The 15,091-nt window shown below is 46.3% G+C and overlaps 1 protein-coding gene across 17 annotated transcripts in view; it reads right to left on the bottom strand.

Moving 5' to 3' along the window:
- The window catches only part of PPIP5K1 (diphosphoinositol pentakisphosphate kinase 1), a 48,006-nt gene extending 33,142 nt beyond the window's left edge, over positions 1-14,864 (bottom strand). For 13 of the 17 annotated variants that reach the window (XM_047766521.1, XM_047766516.1, XM_047766524.1 and 10 more), the window contains exons 1-19: positions 14,718-14,863; positions 10,431-10,575; positions 9,335-9,429; positions 8,869-9,043; positions 8,251-8,446; positions 7,710-7,800; positions 7,400-7,485; positions 6,696-6,850; positions 6,463-6,564; positions 5,569-5,730; positions 5,301-5,422; positions 3,553-3,654; positions 3,249-3,335; positions 3,062-3,137; positions 2,809-2,918; positions 2,643-2,725; positions 2,256-2,387; positions 1,975-2,096; positions 1,520-1,702 (exon numbers count right to left, since the gene is read on the bottom strand). In XM_047766521.1, coding sequence (XP_047622477.1) covers positions 1,520-1,702; positions 1,975-2,096; positions 2,256-2,387; positions 2,643-2,725; positions 2,809-2,918; positions 3,062-3,137; positions 3,249-3,335; positions 3,553-3,654; positions 5,301-5,422; positions 5,569-5,730; positions 6,463-6,564; positions 6,696-6,850; positions 7,400-7,485; positions 7,710-7,800; positions 8,251-8,446; positions 8,869-9,015 — 1,956 coding nt within the window. In that variant the 5' untranslated portion in view covers positions 9,016-9,043; positions 9,335-9,429; positions 10,431-10,575; positions 14,718-14,863. Of the gene's footprint in view, positions 1-1,519; positions 1,703-1,974; positions 2,097-2,255; positions 2,388-2,642; positions 2,726-2,808; positions 2,919-3,061; positions 3,138-3,248; positions 3,336-3,552; positions 3,655-5,300; positions 5,423-5,568; positions 5,731-6,462; positions 6,565-6,695; positions 6,851-7,399; positions 7,486-7,709; positions 7,801-8,250; positions 8,447-8,868; positions 9,044-9,334; positions 9,430-10,430; positions 10,576-14,717 lie in introns of all 17 variants that reach the window. The other 4 variants (XM_047766520.1, XM_047766525.1, XM_047766517.1 and 1 more) reach the window with 4 other exon arrangements.
- Positions 14,865-15,091: the final 227 nt, after the last annotated feature.

Genomic DNA, 15,091 nt, shown 5'->3' with positions numbered 1-15,091 from the left:
CCAACGTGGCCCAGGGGTAAGAAAACTGACTAGTATACATGAGGACAGAGGTTTGATCCCTGGCCTTGCTCAGTGGGTTAAGGATCCAGCATTGCCATGAGCTGTGGTGTAGGTCGCAGACATGGTTCAGATCTCTGCTTTGCTGTGGTTGCAGTGTAGGCCAGCACCTGCAGCTCTGTTTAGACCCCTAGCCTGGGAACTTCCATATACTTTGGGTATGGCCCTAAAACAAACAAACAAAAGACACACAAAAAAGAAAGTTATGTTGTGCTAATTCTGGCCCTATCTTTAAAAAAGCTTGAAACCTTCTGCTTTGTGGGAGTCCTAAGCTACTATTTCAGGAAAAAACACATGGAGAGGAGAAGCTCTGCGACTACCGGGAGACCAAGAAGAGGGGGAGAGCCTGGCCATCCCAGCATTCCACTGAACCTCCAAATTGACAGCCCCAACATCTGAACAGTATCTGGGCAATTTTAGGAAAGACACTAAGCAAAATCAGTTGAGTACAGAACTGTAAGAGAATAAAATGATTGTTGTTTCAGTAACTGAGTCTTGGAGGAGTTTTAAACTTGTTTTAACTTTATTATTTTTTTCTAAATTTTATTATTTTCTTCTATTTTGGCCACACCTGTAACATGCATAAGTTCCCAGGCCAGGGATTAAACCTGTGCCACTGCAGCAGCTTAGGTGGTGGCAGTGATAACACTAGACCCTTTACTTGCTGAGCCACAAGAGAACTCCTGGAGTAGTTTTTTTATACAGCAATAGATAAACTGAAACACTCTTTCATTCAAAAACCTTGGAATCAGCTATGTTTTGGAATTGAGAATTTTTTTTCGACTTCAGGAAATTAATACAGTGCATATGCCATCTGTGATATAACACCTCCAGCAGGGCCTCGGGCATAACCAAACACTTTAATACTTCTGCAGCAAACTGCATATCTATTTATACTAAGTAGAATAAAGAAGGATTAGAAAGTCTTATCATGTCAGGTTTTGCTGCCAAATGCATCTTGGTGGCAAAGTTATGAAAATCTTGATTATCAAAATTGTGGATGACAGGCAGTTTCTGTTGTGTCTCAGCAGAAACAAACCCAACTAGTATCCAAGAGGATGTAAGTTTGATCCCTGGCCTCGCTCAGTGGGTTAAGGATCTGGCACTGCTGTGAGCTGTGGTGCTGGTCGCAGATGCAGCTCTGATCCGGCATTGCTGTAGCTGTGGTATAGGCCAGCAGCTGTAGCTCCAATTCCACCCCTAGCCTGGGAACTTCCATATGCTGCACTTGTGGCCCTAAAAAGTGGGAAAAAAAACAGCACACACACACACACACAAAAATGGGGATGACAAATTATGGACCCATATGTCTCTCACAGGGTAAGGATTAAGTGATAAAATGTATGGAAAGCATGTGAAACAGTGCCTGGCACAAAGTAAATATGATTAGTGATCACTATTATTTAGAAATCTAGGACTTGGGGATCAGGTGCGTTGGGAACAAAGATAGAGTGAGCCTGACCTGATCATAATCCTCAGGGCCGAAGGGTGCATCCTGCTGCAAAATGTGGTGCAGCCGAGCCTTCACCCGGTGCTGACAGCTGCTCAGGGAGTCACCATCACTGTCCAAGAGCCCGTTCATGTTGGCACTCTTCACCATTTGTACCAAGATGGGTGTCAGCTCCCCTTCGAGAGCCAGAAGGCCCTGGAGGGAAGCACAAAGTCTATTAGTTTTCCTTCCAGTCTAGTTCCTCTAGGCCTAGATGGTCCCAAAGGTAAAAGAGAGTAGGCTTGGGAGCTGGGATATGGGTCAAGGGGCTCACTCCACTAATTGTTCTCCATATTATAGAATGCACTCAGACACAAGCAGAATCTTCTCTGAGTTGGCACACAAACACCCTGCAATTTCCCAAACTCTCCAAACTCTGCTCCTCCACCTAATGGAGGCTGGGGCTGTGGGGGAACTGTAGTGTGCACCTTAGCAAAGGCAGCAGCAGTCATCTGGACACGGCCCTCATCAGAGGCATAAATCTTGAGATCGTGGCGGAAAGTGCTATGGAGACGAAGCAGCCCACAACCGGGAAAGCCAGCGTAGTCACCTAGGGCAAAGGGGAGAGCCAGAAATGGACAGCCATAAATACCCAAGCATGCTTATCTCCCCTTTAACTTCTCCACCGTCTTATCTCTTCCTTTCCCCAACTAATTCTCTAATCATCTTATCTCAGCCCTGTTAGTTATTTTCTCAGCAAAAGACTCACCCTGTCCTCCAGGGTACATGCAGCGAAAAGCTCGCCCTAGCTCCTCAGCCTGAACACGGCCAGCAGGGGTCAGTTCTCCACCCCACTTCAGTACCAGCAACAGAGATGGGGCCAGGGCCACCCGCTGTGGATCTGTGGGAATAAGGGAGAGTAAACAGGTCTAGATCTAAGGAAAGAGTGGGGATATCTAAGTGTTAGGTCTTCTGAGGAGCCCAGAAAGGTGACTTGAGATAGAAGTTATCTAGGTCATCTAAAGGGTCAAGAATAAAATATGTGTCCCCAATAAAATTTATTTTACTAAATAAATGAATGAATAAATAAATAAAATCTTTCCTTAAAAAGAATAAAAGATGTGAGTGGTAATGGGCAGGGGATATTCCATCTTACCTTGGCCCTCATTAGAAGCTTTTACTCCATGAGGGTAGTAAGTCAACTGCACCTTCCGGTTGATGCCTGAGAAGTGACCATACCTGCAGGATAAACTCAGTTTACTTTCGACCCCAGCACCCAATTCTTCCTGCAACTGGCTCCCTTTTCCTGTCCCCTTTCTCACATCTCCAGCACAGACTTCAGCTGCTCCAGTTTCCCCGTCTTCTCCTCGATCTCACCACTTGGTTCTTTCTCCAGTTCAGCCAATAGCAGCCTTGTGATGTCCAGAACCTCCTGGAGGAAGTAACAGAGTATCCATGCAGGAGGCCACATCCTGGCCGGTTGCCCTTTCATCTGGGTCTCCCATCAAGGGCCCCATCCCATACCCTCCATCTTTCCCATAGCACTGTTCCTCCCAGCCAGATTCATCACCTTACCTGTAACTGTTCAGGTCGCTTTAGTTTTAATTTCCCTGTCTTGTAACCACCATGTTTTTCAAATAGACTAAAAAACCTGAAGAAATAAGGAGAGTCTTCAGAAAGGGCTGAGACAGACAAAACCTTCACAGAGGTGCTCATTTCCCTCACAAAAACCTATTTGTCTAGATTAGGGCACTCTGCCTACCTTGAGTGTGTCACCTCCATCTTCATCTTCTGCTTGGGGGTACGATCCCCATGACGGATAATTGCGATGACACAACGAAGTTCCATCCTAAGGGATGGAGAATGTTGTTAGAGCCTCTCCCCCACCCACCCGACACTGCTCCCATTTCATCCCACTCAACATGTCAAAGGACAGAGGGAAAACTGAGACTGGGAATATAGGCAGGCTCCACCAGTCAGATGGCACAGGTCAGGAAGTAACCTCTGGTCTGACTTAGATGTCTGAAGTAGGCTACTCCAGATTTTTAACTTTTACTTTTGCTCACATAGTGCCAGATGTGGTAGGGACAATGGGAATGTCCTCAGCCTCCATGGGGATGGACCATGGGATCTGGAATTGTGGGGCAAGCTCCCGCATTATGGTGTTCCTAGGAAGAGAAATGTGAAGAAGACATGTGAAAATGAATGAATCAGAACTACACATATAAATGAAACCCACACAAACTAACAAGTTGTACAAGAACACGGTCATATAAAGTCTAAGAACATGCAAAAAACACTCCCATATGCATAATAAAAAATATGAATAAAAAAGTGGGAATGACCAAATTAAGGGCTGTGGTTACCTCTGGGTGGGAGAGAAAGAAATATAGTAGGGGTATGTAGGGATTTCAACTATTTTCTTTTTGCTTTTTTAGGGCTGCACTTGCAGTATATGGAAGTTCCCAGGCTAGGGGTCTAATACGAGCTACAGCTGCCAGCCTGCACCACAGCCACAGCAACATTGGATCTGAGCCATGTCTTTGACCTACACCGCAGCTCAGGGCAATGCTGGATCCTTAACCCGCTAAGCAACACCAGGGCTCAAACCCCCATTCTCAGGTTCATAACCTGCTGAGCTCTAACAGCAACACTTCAACTATATTCTTAGTATCTTCTTTTTTTTTTTTTTTTTTTTTGGCGACATGCATGGCATGTGGAAGCTCTCAGGCCAGGGATCAAACCCACACCACAGCAGCAACCCAGGCCACTGCAGTGACAACGCTGGATCCTACACTGTACCACCAGGGAACTCCAATATTTTATTTCTTAAGTTCAATGGTGAAGACATGGATACTCACCATATTCATCAGCTCTTATACGTTTTTGAGTGTTTTAAATATTATGATGAAATTTTTTTTAAAGTCAAGTTGAAAAACAGTATTACGGTTGATTATATTTAGTACAATGTAGTTTGTTTATACAAGGCAGAAACAGACATACTATGATGTCTAAAACAGTTAATAGTCATTACCTCTGGGGAGTGCAGTGTTGGGAAGGCAAGAGGCTTGAGGAGGCCTTTCTCTACTTTCCTTTCTCACTTTTTTTTGGGGGGGGGAGGGGCCATGCCTGAGGCATGTAGAAGTTCCCAGGCCAGGGATCGAACTTGCACCACAGCAGTGACCCAAGCCACAGCAGTGATAACGCTGGGTCTTTAACTTACTGCATCACAAGGGAATTCCTCCTTTCTCACTTTTAAATCATTCTTTCAATATTTAAAATACAGGCATACCTCGGAGATATTGAAAGTTTAATTCTAGACCACCGCAACAAAATAAATTCAAAATAAAGTGAGTCACACCAATTTTTTCAGTTCCCAATACACAGAAATGTTATATTTACAGTATGCTAAATCTATTAAGTATGTAGTAACATTATGCCTAAAAAGCAATGTACATACAGTAATTTAAAAATACTTTATTGCTAAAAAATGCTAGTCATCATTAGAGCCTTCAGCAAGTTGTAATCTTTTTGCAATAGTAACATCGAAGATCACTGATCACAGATCACTGTAACAAATAATAATAATAATAAAAAAGTTTGAAATATTGTAAGAATTACCAAAACATCACACAAAGACAAGAAGTAAGCAAATGCTGATGGAAAAATGGTGCCAACGGACTTGCTTGACACAGGGTTGTCACAAATCTTCAATATGTAAAAAAAATTGCCTGATGTATGCCTGTAAAATAAAAACTTTCTGATTTTCTTTTCTAAACCCATTCTCCCCAGACCAGACCACTATGTCCTTTACCCCAGAATCTTGGCACAGTCATCGTAGTATTTCATCGAATTCTTGACAAAACTGAAGCCATTGACATCACACACAAAGGAATGACCATTGGCACGAAGAAGGTCAAAACCACAAACTGTTTGCTGCGGGGAAAGCGGCAAGATGAGAACAAGATAGCCACTCTTCCTTCCCAGGACCCCGCTCCTGCCTCACCCTCAGTCCACAGTCCCCCCACCCAGCATCCCTCCCCTGCACACACCCAACCCCTCCCCAGTGGGCTTTCTTCCACCTTAAAAGCTACGCAGACTTTCCTGGCCACCAGCTTTTCCATGGCAGTCAGCATGACTGGATATCGAATCTCTTTCCCTTCACTGTCTCGTTCCACCTTCCCATCCAAAGCTGGAGATTTTCTGGCTTCAGCATGGGCATAATCTGGCCCCACTGTATACACCTGCAGGTACATAGCATCACTGAGTATGCCCACAGCTCACCCTGCATTTGAGAAGGCAACGTGAGCACTAGGTCTGTAGACTAGTTTCACAGTATAAAAAAAAAAAAAAAAAAAAAAAAAGCAAACCCCCTGAGTATTAAGAACAAGGAGACTGACATTTTTCTTTCTTTCTTTTTTTTTGTCTTTTTGCCTTTTCTAGGGCTGCTCCCGTGGCATATGGAGGTTCCCAGGCTAGGGGTCTAATCAGAGCTGTTTCTGAGGCCTACGCCAGTGCCACAGCAATGCAGGATCCGAGCCGAGTCTGTGACCTACACCACAACTCACGGCAATGCCAGATCCTTAACCCACTGAACAATGCCAGGAATCGAACCCGAAACCTCATGGTTCTTAGTCAGATTTGTTAACCACTGAGCCATGACTGAAACTCCGAGACTGACATTTTTCTGAGCTGTACTGAAGTATCATTATGAAAGTTTCCCCAGGAGCCTCTAGAACTACTGTCTAGCCCTTATGAAGAAAAAACCTAACAATATTATTCCACTTTTCATGTTACCCGTGCCCTTGCTCTGATAGTAACACTGTAAATACCCACCTTCCTCACCTGAATATGAAAGGCAATAACATTCGCACTTTATTCTCTATGACCCTCTCCATACACTGCCACTTGCTTTCCATGCACCCCCATCCCACCCAGACATTTATAACCTCTTAAATCCCTGTATCCACTATAACCTTGACATCTGTGCCATCTGTTGGCATAAACTCCTCATAAATGTATGACCCAGTCTTCCGGACGCTGCTCTCAGGAGAATAAACGCTGCTTCGGCTGCCAATCTTTAGGAGAAAAAGGAGGAGGAAAAATGTTGCCTCTAACCTGTCCCCACATCCTCCAGCTTCCCTCCCCAGAGACTCATTCTTGTCCTTCTACATCGCTGACTCCCCACTTTCTCAAATGTCTCCCATACCTTACGGAAGAGGCGCTGGCTTCCTCCTCCAGCCGAGCTGGGGTAGTAGATGTAAACGTTGTGGTCCTCTGCACTCACTGGCTTCTCCACAAAGGGCTTGGGAAAGACTGCTCCGTTTACCTCTACCTGGTCCTCGCCCTCTATCAGGTTGCACTCTGAAAGGTAGGTATGTGGTCACTCCTAGGGCCTAAGAATACTTCCAACTCCCACTTCTCTGAGGTTCTGTTGTTTTTTTTAGGGCCTTACCTATGGCATATGGAGGTTCCCAGACTAGGGGCCAAATCGGAGCTGTAGCTGCCAGCCTACACCACAGCCACAGCAATGCCTGAGCCGAGCCACTGCAACTTACACTGCAGCTCACAGCAACGCCAGATCTTTAACCCACTGAATGGGGCCAGGAATCGAACCCGCAACCTCATGGATACGAGTCAGATTAGTTACCCCTGAGCCACAACGGGAACTCTCTTTAAGTTTTAATCTCCACAATTCTCAAATTTCTATGGCCATATCTTAGTAATAGATAGGGTTGTTAATATCTATGTAAGAGGTCCAATGTTCTATCCAGAGACCCATGGCTCTAGCTCTACCCATAATCCAGTAACTGAAACCTCACTGAGACAGGTAGTAAACAGGAGATGCTAGAGGATGGAGAACTGGGCTAGGTCATAGAAAGCAGGACAGGACTGGACAAAGCCAGTACTCACCCTCAGGCCGGGCAGGGTCGCGGTTGAGCACAGCATATCGAGGCAGATCGATACCTTCCTCCTGCAGGATCCGGTACACCTCCCGCCTGTCACCCCCAAATAAATTAGCTGGGAGAGGTGGGGGATGGTGACCAGGGGAGAGGCTGGGGATTTCACTGGCTCAGGAACTAGGAAATACCCATGTACAGAAGTCAGGAGGGCATGGTACAAAAATTAAGCATGTTTGTTGACTCTGCCCCTCCCAGAGTGGGCTCTCTAAACAGGCACAATCTGAGGACCACCCAGCCCACCAGCGAACAGAAAGCTATACCTATCCTGGATGTAGTACTGCATAGCCAGGTCATTGATAAGAAAAGGGTTTCGAAGCTTGGAGTAAGCAACAGCTTTGTCCAGAGGAAAGCCTGGGATGGAGAAAGGAAACAGAGAGGCCAAAGAAAGAAAGTGAACGAGACAGAGTGAGAAAACAGCAAGAGAAACAGATGTATTAAAGCTATTAGTCACCAGTGAATTCTGCTACCCATCCAACCCATCACTTATACCCCATCCAACTTCCCAAGTCCACAATATCCACCAGGAAAAACTAACAGAGAAATTATTTTTCGGGTCCTTCCAGAGACCAATTTCTGCCAGAGACCCTAAGAGTCTTAGAGCTGGCCCAAGGTTTGAATGTGGGCTTTAAACAACCCCCAGCAAATCCTCCAGGATGTAGGGAAAGCAAGCCCCCCCTTTGCATTGCTCTCTAGAGTGTTGTGAAGAGCAGAGGCCTCTTTATTATCTGACCATAAGAGCCTTACTCCCCAGTCCGGCATTCCCAACACCATTCTTTCCCGTTTGCCCTCGCAAATACCAACCTTTGGAGTGAAAAGAGATGAGGCAATGGCAGGATGGCCAGTTTTCCACAGGCTCATTGAGGATCACATCTTCTCCCAGGATAATAACAGTCAGGTAGTCAAATCTGCAGAGTCGCTCTAGGATTTGGGTCATAGGCTTGGACTTGGATTTCTTGGTCATGGCACAGATGCCAACAATGATCTGAGGTTCAGGAGGCTAGAGAGAGGAAGTGCCGTCAGGAACTCAGGAACTTCCCACCTACCCCCCTCCCTTTCAGGGAACACCATCTCATCTCCTTAGGGTGCAGAGTTTCTTGCCAGGACCCTGGACCTATGGGGAAAGGCTGTCTCCTAAATTAGGCCTAGTCTGGGGTACCTGTAGGGAATCCCTGTAGGGATTCCAACTGCCACAGTAGGAAAGAAGGGTCAGAAGAACCAATAATCATGAGACAACAGGAGAAGGGCATGGGGTAAGGACTTCAAAGAAAAGCAAGCTAACCAGTCTCTGCTGCCCTTCTTCTTAGTCAGAATAGGGCCTGTTTATGATAGGGAGTCTACGCATTTAGAAAGAACAGAGAGGGGGGTGTCTCCATCCCGTGGAATCCCAACACCAAGTTACATCATTTTCCCTAATCTTACCACTTCATCCTCCTCATCCTCAAGGAGCTCGCTGTCACTCTCTTCTGTCCTCATGCCTATTCCACGGGTGCCCAGCCCCTCATCTCCAGCTCCAAGGAAGAAGTGGGCTGTGGCGCTCTCGCCCTCACTGGCCGGCAATGACCACATCCCCGCCGGAGCACCCACTCATCCCGCTCTGCAGTGGAGGGTATCCCCATTAGCTCAGAATCCAAGCCTCAGGGCAGTGGGGGGAGGGGGGGAAGATGGGGGATGGGGATTGAGAAACTTAAGTGGGAACTACAAAGGGACTAGGGGAAACAGGAAATGAAGCTATGGTAAGAAAGATCATGAGGAAAGAAGGCATGTGGGCTATGACTTGAAATGACTAAAGATCCCCCTAAGAGGAAAGCAAGGTCTCCCTTTTCCTCCCACCTCACTCCACCCGCAGCCATGAGACTAGTAAGAGGATCAGTAGATGAACCCTTACAGTGCTGGCATGTCCCTGATTCTGCCAGCAGGAAAAACCATTAACTCCAGCAGCAAATGGAAAGGCAGTTCCTCATGGAAGGCTACTGTTGATTCCTATCAAAAGAGAAGGTCAAAGCGACATTTCAAACTTTGGATTCACTCTAAAATGTTCCTACCCCTTCTCCACCTCCTCACAGGAGGACTGAATTCAGGGATTTAATTCAAGGGCAGAGAAGTGAGAGAGCTTGGTTGCCTTTCCTCTTAACCTCTATTTTCTTTCTTTCTTCTTTTTTTTTGGTCTTTTTAGGGTCCCACCCACAGCATATGGAAGTTCCCAGGCTAGGGGTCCAATCGGAGCTGCAGCTGCTGGCCTACACCATAGCCACAGCAATGCCCAATCCGAGCCGTGTCTGCAACCTACACCACAGCTCACGGCAATACCTGATCCTTAACCCACAGAGTGAGGCCAGGAATCAAACCCGAGTCCTCATAGATACTAGTCAGGTTCATTAACCACTGAGCCATGATGGGAACTCCTCTTAACCCCTATTTTCATTTCTACTAAGAATTAACTCCAAAAAAATTTTTTTTTGAGGGCATTCTATGTTCTAAGCCTCATATCATAACATTAAAATCAACCATGGCCCCATCTCTCCTTCACCTGCTTTATCTTAAGAGAGATACCCAGGTATTCCCATTGTGGCTCAGCAGGTTAAGGAGCCAGTGTTGTCTCAGTGAGGACATGGGTTGAATTCTTGGCCTCAGTCAGTGGGTTAAAGTCCCAGCATTGCAGTAGTTGTAGCTCCAGTTCAACACCTGGCCTGGGAACTTCCATTTGCCTTAGGTGTGGCAGTGAAAAGAAAAAAAACAGAGAGATACCCAAGTCCAGAAAACCTGTTCAAGGGAAGAGGTCTAGTGCTATTTGGAAAGTTGAAGACACAGACACCCATACAACAGGCTCCAACCCATTCTCAAAGTGAAATTTCCATTTTCTCTCTTCATCCTCAGGGTACAACAGATAAGGCTGGTCTAGGCCAAGGTCCTTCACATCAGAAGCTACAATGGAAAAAAATCCTGCCTAGAGCCATAATCAGTGAGAATATCTTAAGACTTACAATTGAGCATGAAAAACCTGGCAGTTCCACTTCTGCATACATACACCTGAAGCAGTGGTTCTTAACCAACTGTGATTATATTGCGCAGGGGACATATGTCAGGAGATACTTTTGTTTGTCACAACTGGGGAGGTGCCATTGGCATCTAGTGAGGAAAGGCCAAAGATATTGTTAAACATTCTAAAATGGACAGGATATACTCCTACAACAAAGAATCATCAAGCTCAAAATGTGAGTGGTGCCAAGGTTGAGAAACCCTGATATAAGAAACTCTCCCACATAAGAAGACATGTGCAAGGATGTTCATAACCTTACTGTTGGTAATAGGAAAAACTGAGAACTCAGATGTCACAAGTCAAAGAACTTGAAACAATACAATGTATAAATACAACGTAAGGTATACAAATGATTGACTAACAGCAATTATTAAAAATGAATCAGGGGGAGTGCCCATCGTGGCACAGTGGTTAACAAATCCAACTAGGAACAGTGAGGTTGCGAGTTCGGTCCCTGGCCTTGCTCAGTAGGCTAAGGTTCCGGCGTTGCCGTGAGCTGTGGTATAGGTTGCAGACGCGGCTCGGATCCCCGTGTTGCCACGGCTCTGGTGTAGGCCGGTGGCTACCGCTCCAACTGGACCCCTAGCCTGGGGACCTCCATATGCTGAGGGAGTGGCCCTAGAAAAGGCAAAAAGACAAAATAATAATAATAATAATAATCAGGGAGTTCCTGTTATGGCTGAGTGGTTAACAAACCCCACTGGTATCCATCAAGATGTGGGTTCGATCCCTGGTCTTGCTCAGAGGGTTAAGGATCCCTCATTGCCATGAGCTGTGGTGTAGGTTGCAGATGTGGCTCGGATCCAGCATTGCTGTCACTGTGGTGGAGGCTGGTGGCTGAAGCTTCAACTGGACGCCTGGCCTGGGAACCTCCACATGCAGTGGGTGTAGCCCTATAAAGACCAAAAAAAAAAAAAAAAAGAATCAGCGCTATATATAATGCAGTTTCCAAATGCAAACTAGAAATATACATGCAGGGAATTCCCTGGTGGCTCAGCAGGTTAAGGATCTGGCATTGTCACTGCTGTGGCTCAGGTCGCAGCTGTGGTACAAGGTTCAAGCCCTGGCCCAGGAACTTCTTCATGCAGTGGGCACAGCCAAAAAAATATACACATGCAGTTCAATTCCATGTGTATGAATAAAAAATACCACATATTTATGACTGTATACACCATTAGAAGAACAAAAACAGACTGGAAAGAAAGACAGCAAATTCACGGCAGTGTTACCTCTGAGAGAGGAGAACAGAATGGAGGACTCAAAGGAAACTCCGCAACCTTATCTATAATGTTTATTTCAATTAAAAAATCTGAAGCAAATATATAAATGATAAACATCTATTAATCCTAAGTTGTAGGGATATAGGTGTGTTTTTTTTCCAAAAATGAAATTGAGTCACATCAGCAATTTTCCACCTTCTCCAAAAATTCTTAAAAATACTGACCAATGACTCTAAAGTAAGCCACAAATTCCATAAATAAATGGAGTAATTCAGTCTTGGAAAACTTTATTATCATTTGGCTACAACCATGGTATGCAGAAGTTCCTGAGCCAGGCATCAAACTCAAGCCCGAGTAGCTACCCAAGAGGAAGCACTGGCAATGCCAGATCCTGAACCCACTGAGCCACCAGGAAACTTCCTTATAGACTTTTTAATAAAAGTCTTTTTTTTTTTTTGCATTTCCTCTTTGTGACTCATTTTTTTTTAAAGTGACATTTATCTATTTATTTATTTATTGTCTTTTTGCTATTTCTTTGGGCCGCTTCCGAGGCATATGGAGGTTCCCAGGCTAGGGGTTGAATCGGAGCTGCAGCCACCGGCCTACGCCAGAGCCACAGCAACACGGGATCCGAGCCACATCTGCAACCTACACCACAGCTCACGGCAACACCGGATCGTTAACCCACTGAGCAAGGGCAGGGACCGAACCCACAACCTCATGGTTCCTAGTCGGATTCGTTAACCACTGCACCACGACGGGAACTCCTTAATAAAAGTCTTCAATAATTACTTTCTGTATTTTTACTTTAAACCTTCCCACTAAAAGTGAGATTTGCAGTTTTGATTAGAAAGTTATAGAGGTTCCTGTGTGTGCAGCAGGTTAAGGATCCGACATTGTCACTGCTGTGGCTCAGGTCTAGCTACTGTAGCTTGTGTTCCAACCCTGGGCCAGGAACTTCTGCATGCCGCAGGTGTGGCCAAGAAAAAAAAAAAAATACAGCTAATCTTTACATAGATCTTGACCTTTCTAGTTTTCACTATCTGCTTTTCTCTTCTGCTTCACCACCATGGGGGGGGGCACCATTCTCCTTAGACCTAACATTTCCAGTTGTGCACTGAAGCCTGATTATAGGCTGCTTCTTTGAATTCCTTTTTAGTGACCTGACCCAATTTCCATGACTTGTGACATTGCCAAGGGCCCTGTATAGTTTAAGTAAGCATAATGGTGTTGCACATTTTCTCCTTTCTCTATGTCTAAGATGCCTAACTCTTCATACTTTTTCTTCCACTAAGTCCTTCCTGGCTTTCTACTGAAATTCTATTATAGCTCTTAACAGGAGATGGTAATAGAATGGGGAGGAGAATCTGTTCATAAATATGGGGCTGAAGAGAGATGAAAGCTCTAAATTCATAGTTAACAAAGCAGAAATAGAAGTCTGACAGAAATAGCTGCAAAATAAGCCAGGATTTATTTAGATGTACCTCTGGGAGAAGCTGGGATTTAATGTGGTGTTCCAAGAGCCAATGCCCTGTTTTCTGTGCTCTTTTCCCCTTCCCCCTCTTCCTTAATACTTTGTTGCAAAAGAAAAGAAAACCTCAGACTCCACAGTAGGCTAAAGGGCAGTCCTACTGGGGCCTGAATCACTGTGGAAGGGAAGGGAGAAGATAGGTGAGGAAAGAGAGAGGAGCAGAGGTGGGCAGTCTTTTCAGGAACACATTAAGTCAGATGTGGAGAAGGGCTAGAAGGGAGCATAAACTGTGTAAGGTCTTTATCCCTTACAATTGTGGTAGTTCTCTAATCTCTTTAACCACCATGCACTTCATGGAAACCCCCATTCATGATGAAAGAGAAGCTTCAGTACAGAGTCCAGGAATACTTCCAACACAGTAAAACCTCTCTGGCCACCAGCAGTATTTCCTTCAATAGTGGACCCCTTAGTTCCTTCTCAATGTAATTTTTTTTTTTTGCCCTTTTTAGGGCTGCACCCACAACACATGGAAATTCCCATGAGCTAGGGTTCGAATCCAAGCTGCAGCTGCCAGCCTACACCACAGTCACAGCCATGCCAGATCCGAGCTGCGTTTGTCACCTACACCACAGCTCATGGCAACGCCAGATCCTTAACCCAATGAGCAAGGCCAGAATCAAACCTGCATCTTCATGGATACTAGCTGGGTTCATAACCTGCTGAGCCACAACAGGAACTCCCTTGATGTAACTTTTAATCTTTCATACATACCCTTATTCTGATACTGATGAACTATGCTGATGCCCTTGTTTTCAGGATCAACTCACTCATACTGCCTTCTTTCTCCAGCTTGCTAAAATGACTCTTCACTGACTCCTCCTAACCACTGCTAACAGGGACTGCTCCCCCCTCCTCCATCACTGACCAACCGATCCAATTAACCATCCAACTAATCCTCTCACTCACTGAGTCTCTAGCCTTAAGCAGTCCTCCAAACCCTCAGATGAGTCACCACACTTGGTAACATATTTATATGGAACATCACTGATTCCCCACAAAGACTGTCTGAGCGCCACTCTCTCCCCACCTACCTCTCTCCAGGCTCACCTTCTCTCCAGCAACCCCTTCCTCCGCAAGATGTGACTCCACTCCCACCCCTCCTCACACAGACCTCTCCACGCTGACCCTCTCCCCTGCAGACTCTCGTGCTCAGCCGGACCCCCTCTTCCTCGTGCAGACACTCTCACGCCCACCTCTGCTCTCGCTGCCCCTCTCCTCGGTCCTCTCCTCACACAGCTCCGGGTCAGAATTACCACCTCCCCATCCCGACTCCTTTAGCCTTTGCCCGCCCCCGCCTTCCCCGCCTCACTCTCCCTTCGCTGACATTGAGGCCTCTCCCCTAGGTCTCTTCCCAGCGTTGCCCCCAGCTGCTACTAAGCAGGGCCCTCAGCACCAGCGGAGCCCACTCTACTCAGCCCACCCCCTCAGATACCGCCCCCAGCCCCCAGCCACTCCCCCACCGCCCCCGGCCCTCACTCACCCGCCTCCCTGAGCTCGCGCAGCCGAACCTGCCGGCAGCGACACCTGACAGCGGCCCAATCAAAGTGCGACTTCTCTTCGCTGCCACCAATCAGCGGAGGGCGCACACCGGCGGCAGAGTCAGGCTGCGTTGGCCGGCGCTACTGCGCGGAGGAGGGTGGCCTCTAGTGGCTCTGGGGAGGAAGTGCAACGTGATGTTCTCTGATTTCTAACTGCGTGGCGGACAGTCCAGATGCTCTCTGTCTAGACAGAAACTTTCCAATGAGAGGAAGGTGGGGTGCGGGGGCACGATGCAGGGGAAGAGGCCCAGTTTACGCCACTGCACCTTCTTGAGGACAAAACCAGGTCTTGTTTGTATTGTAAAATAAAACGATA

This window comes from Phacochoerus africanus, chromosome 2, assembly GCF_016906955.1.
Source record: "Phacochoerus africanus isolate WHEZ1 chromosome 2, ROS_Pafr_v1, whole genome shotgun sequence".
NCBI classification, from domain to species: Eukaryota; Metazoa; Chordata; class Mammalia; order Artiodactyla; family Suidae; genus Phacochoerus; species Phacochoerus africanus.
Note: the sequence above shows the minus strand (reverse complement) of the source record. Positions and strands in the feature narration are given on the sequence as shown.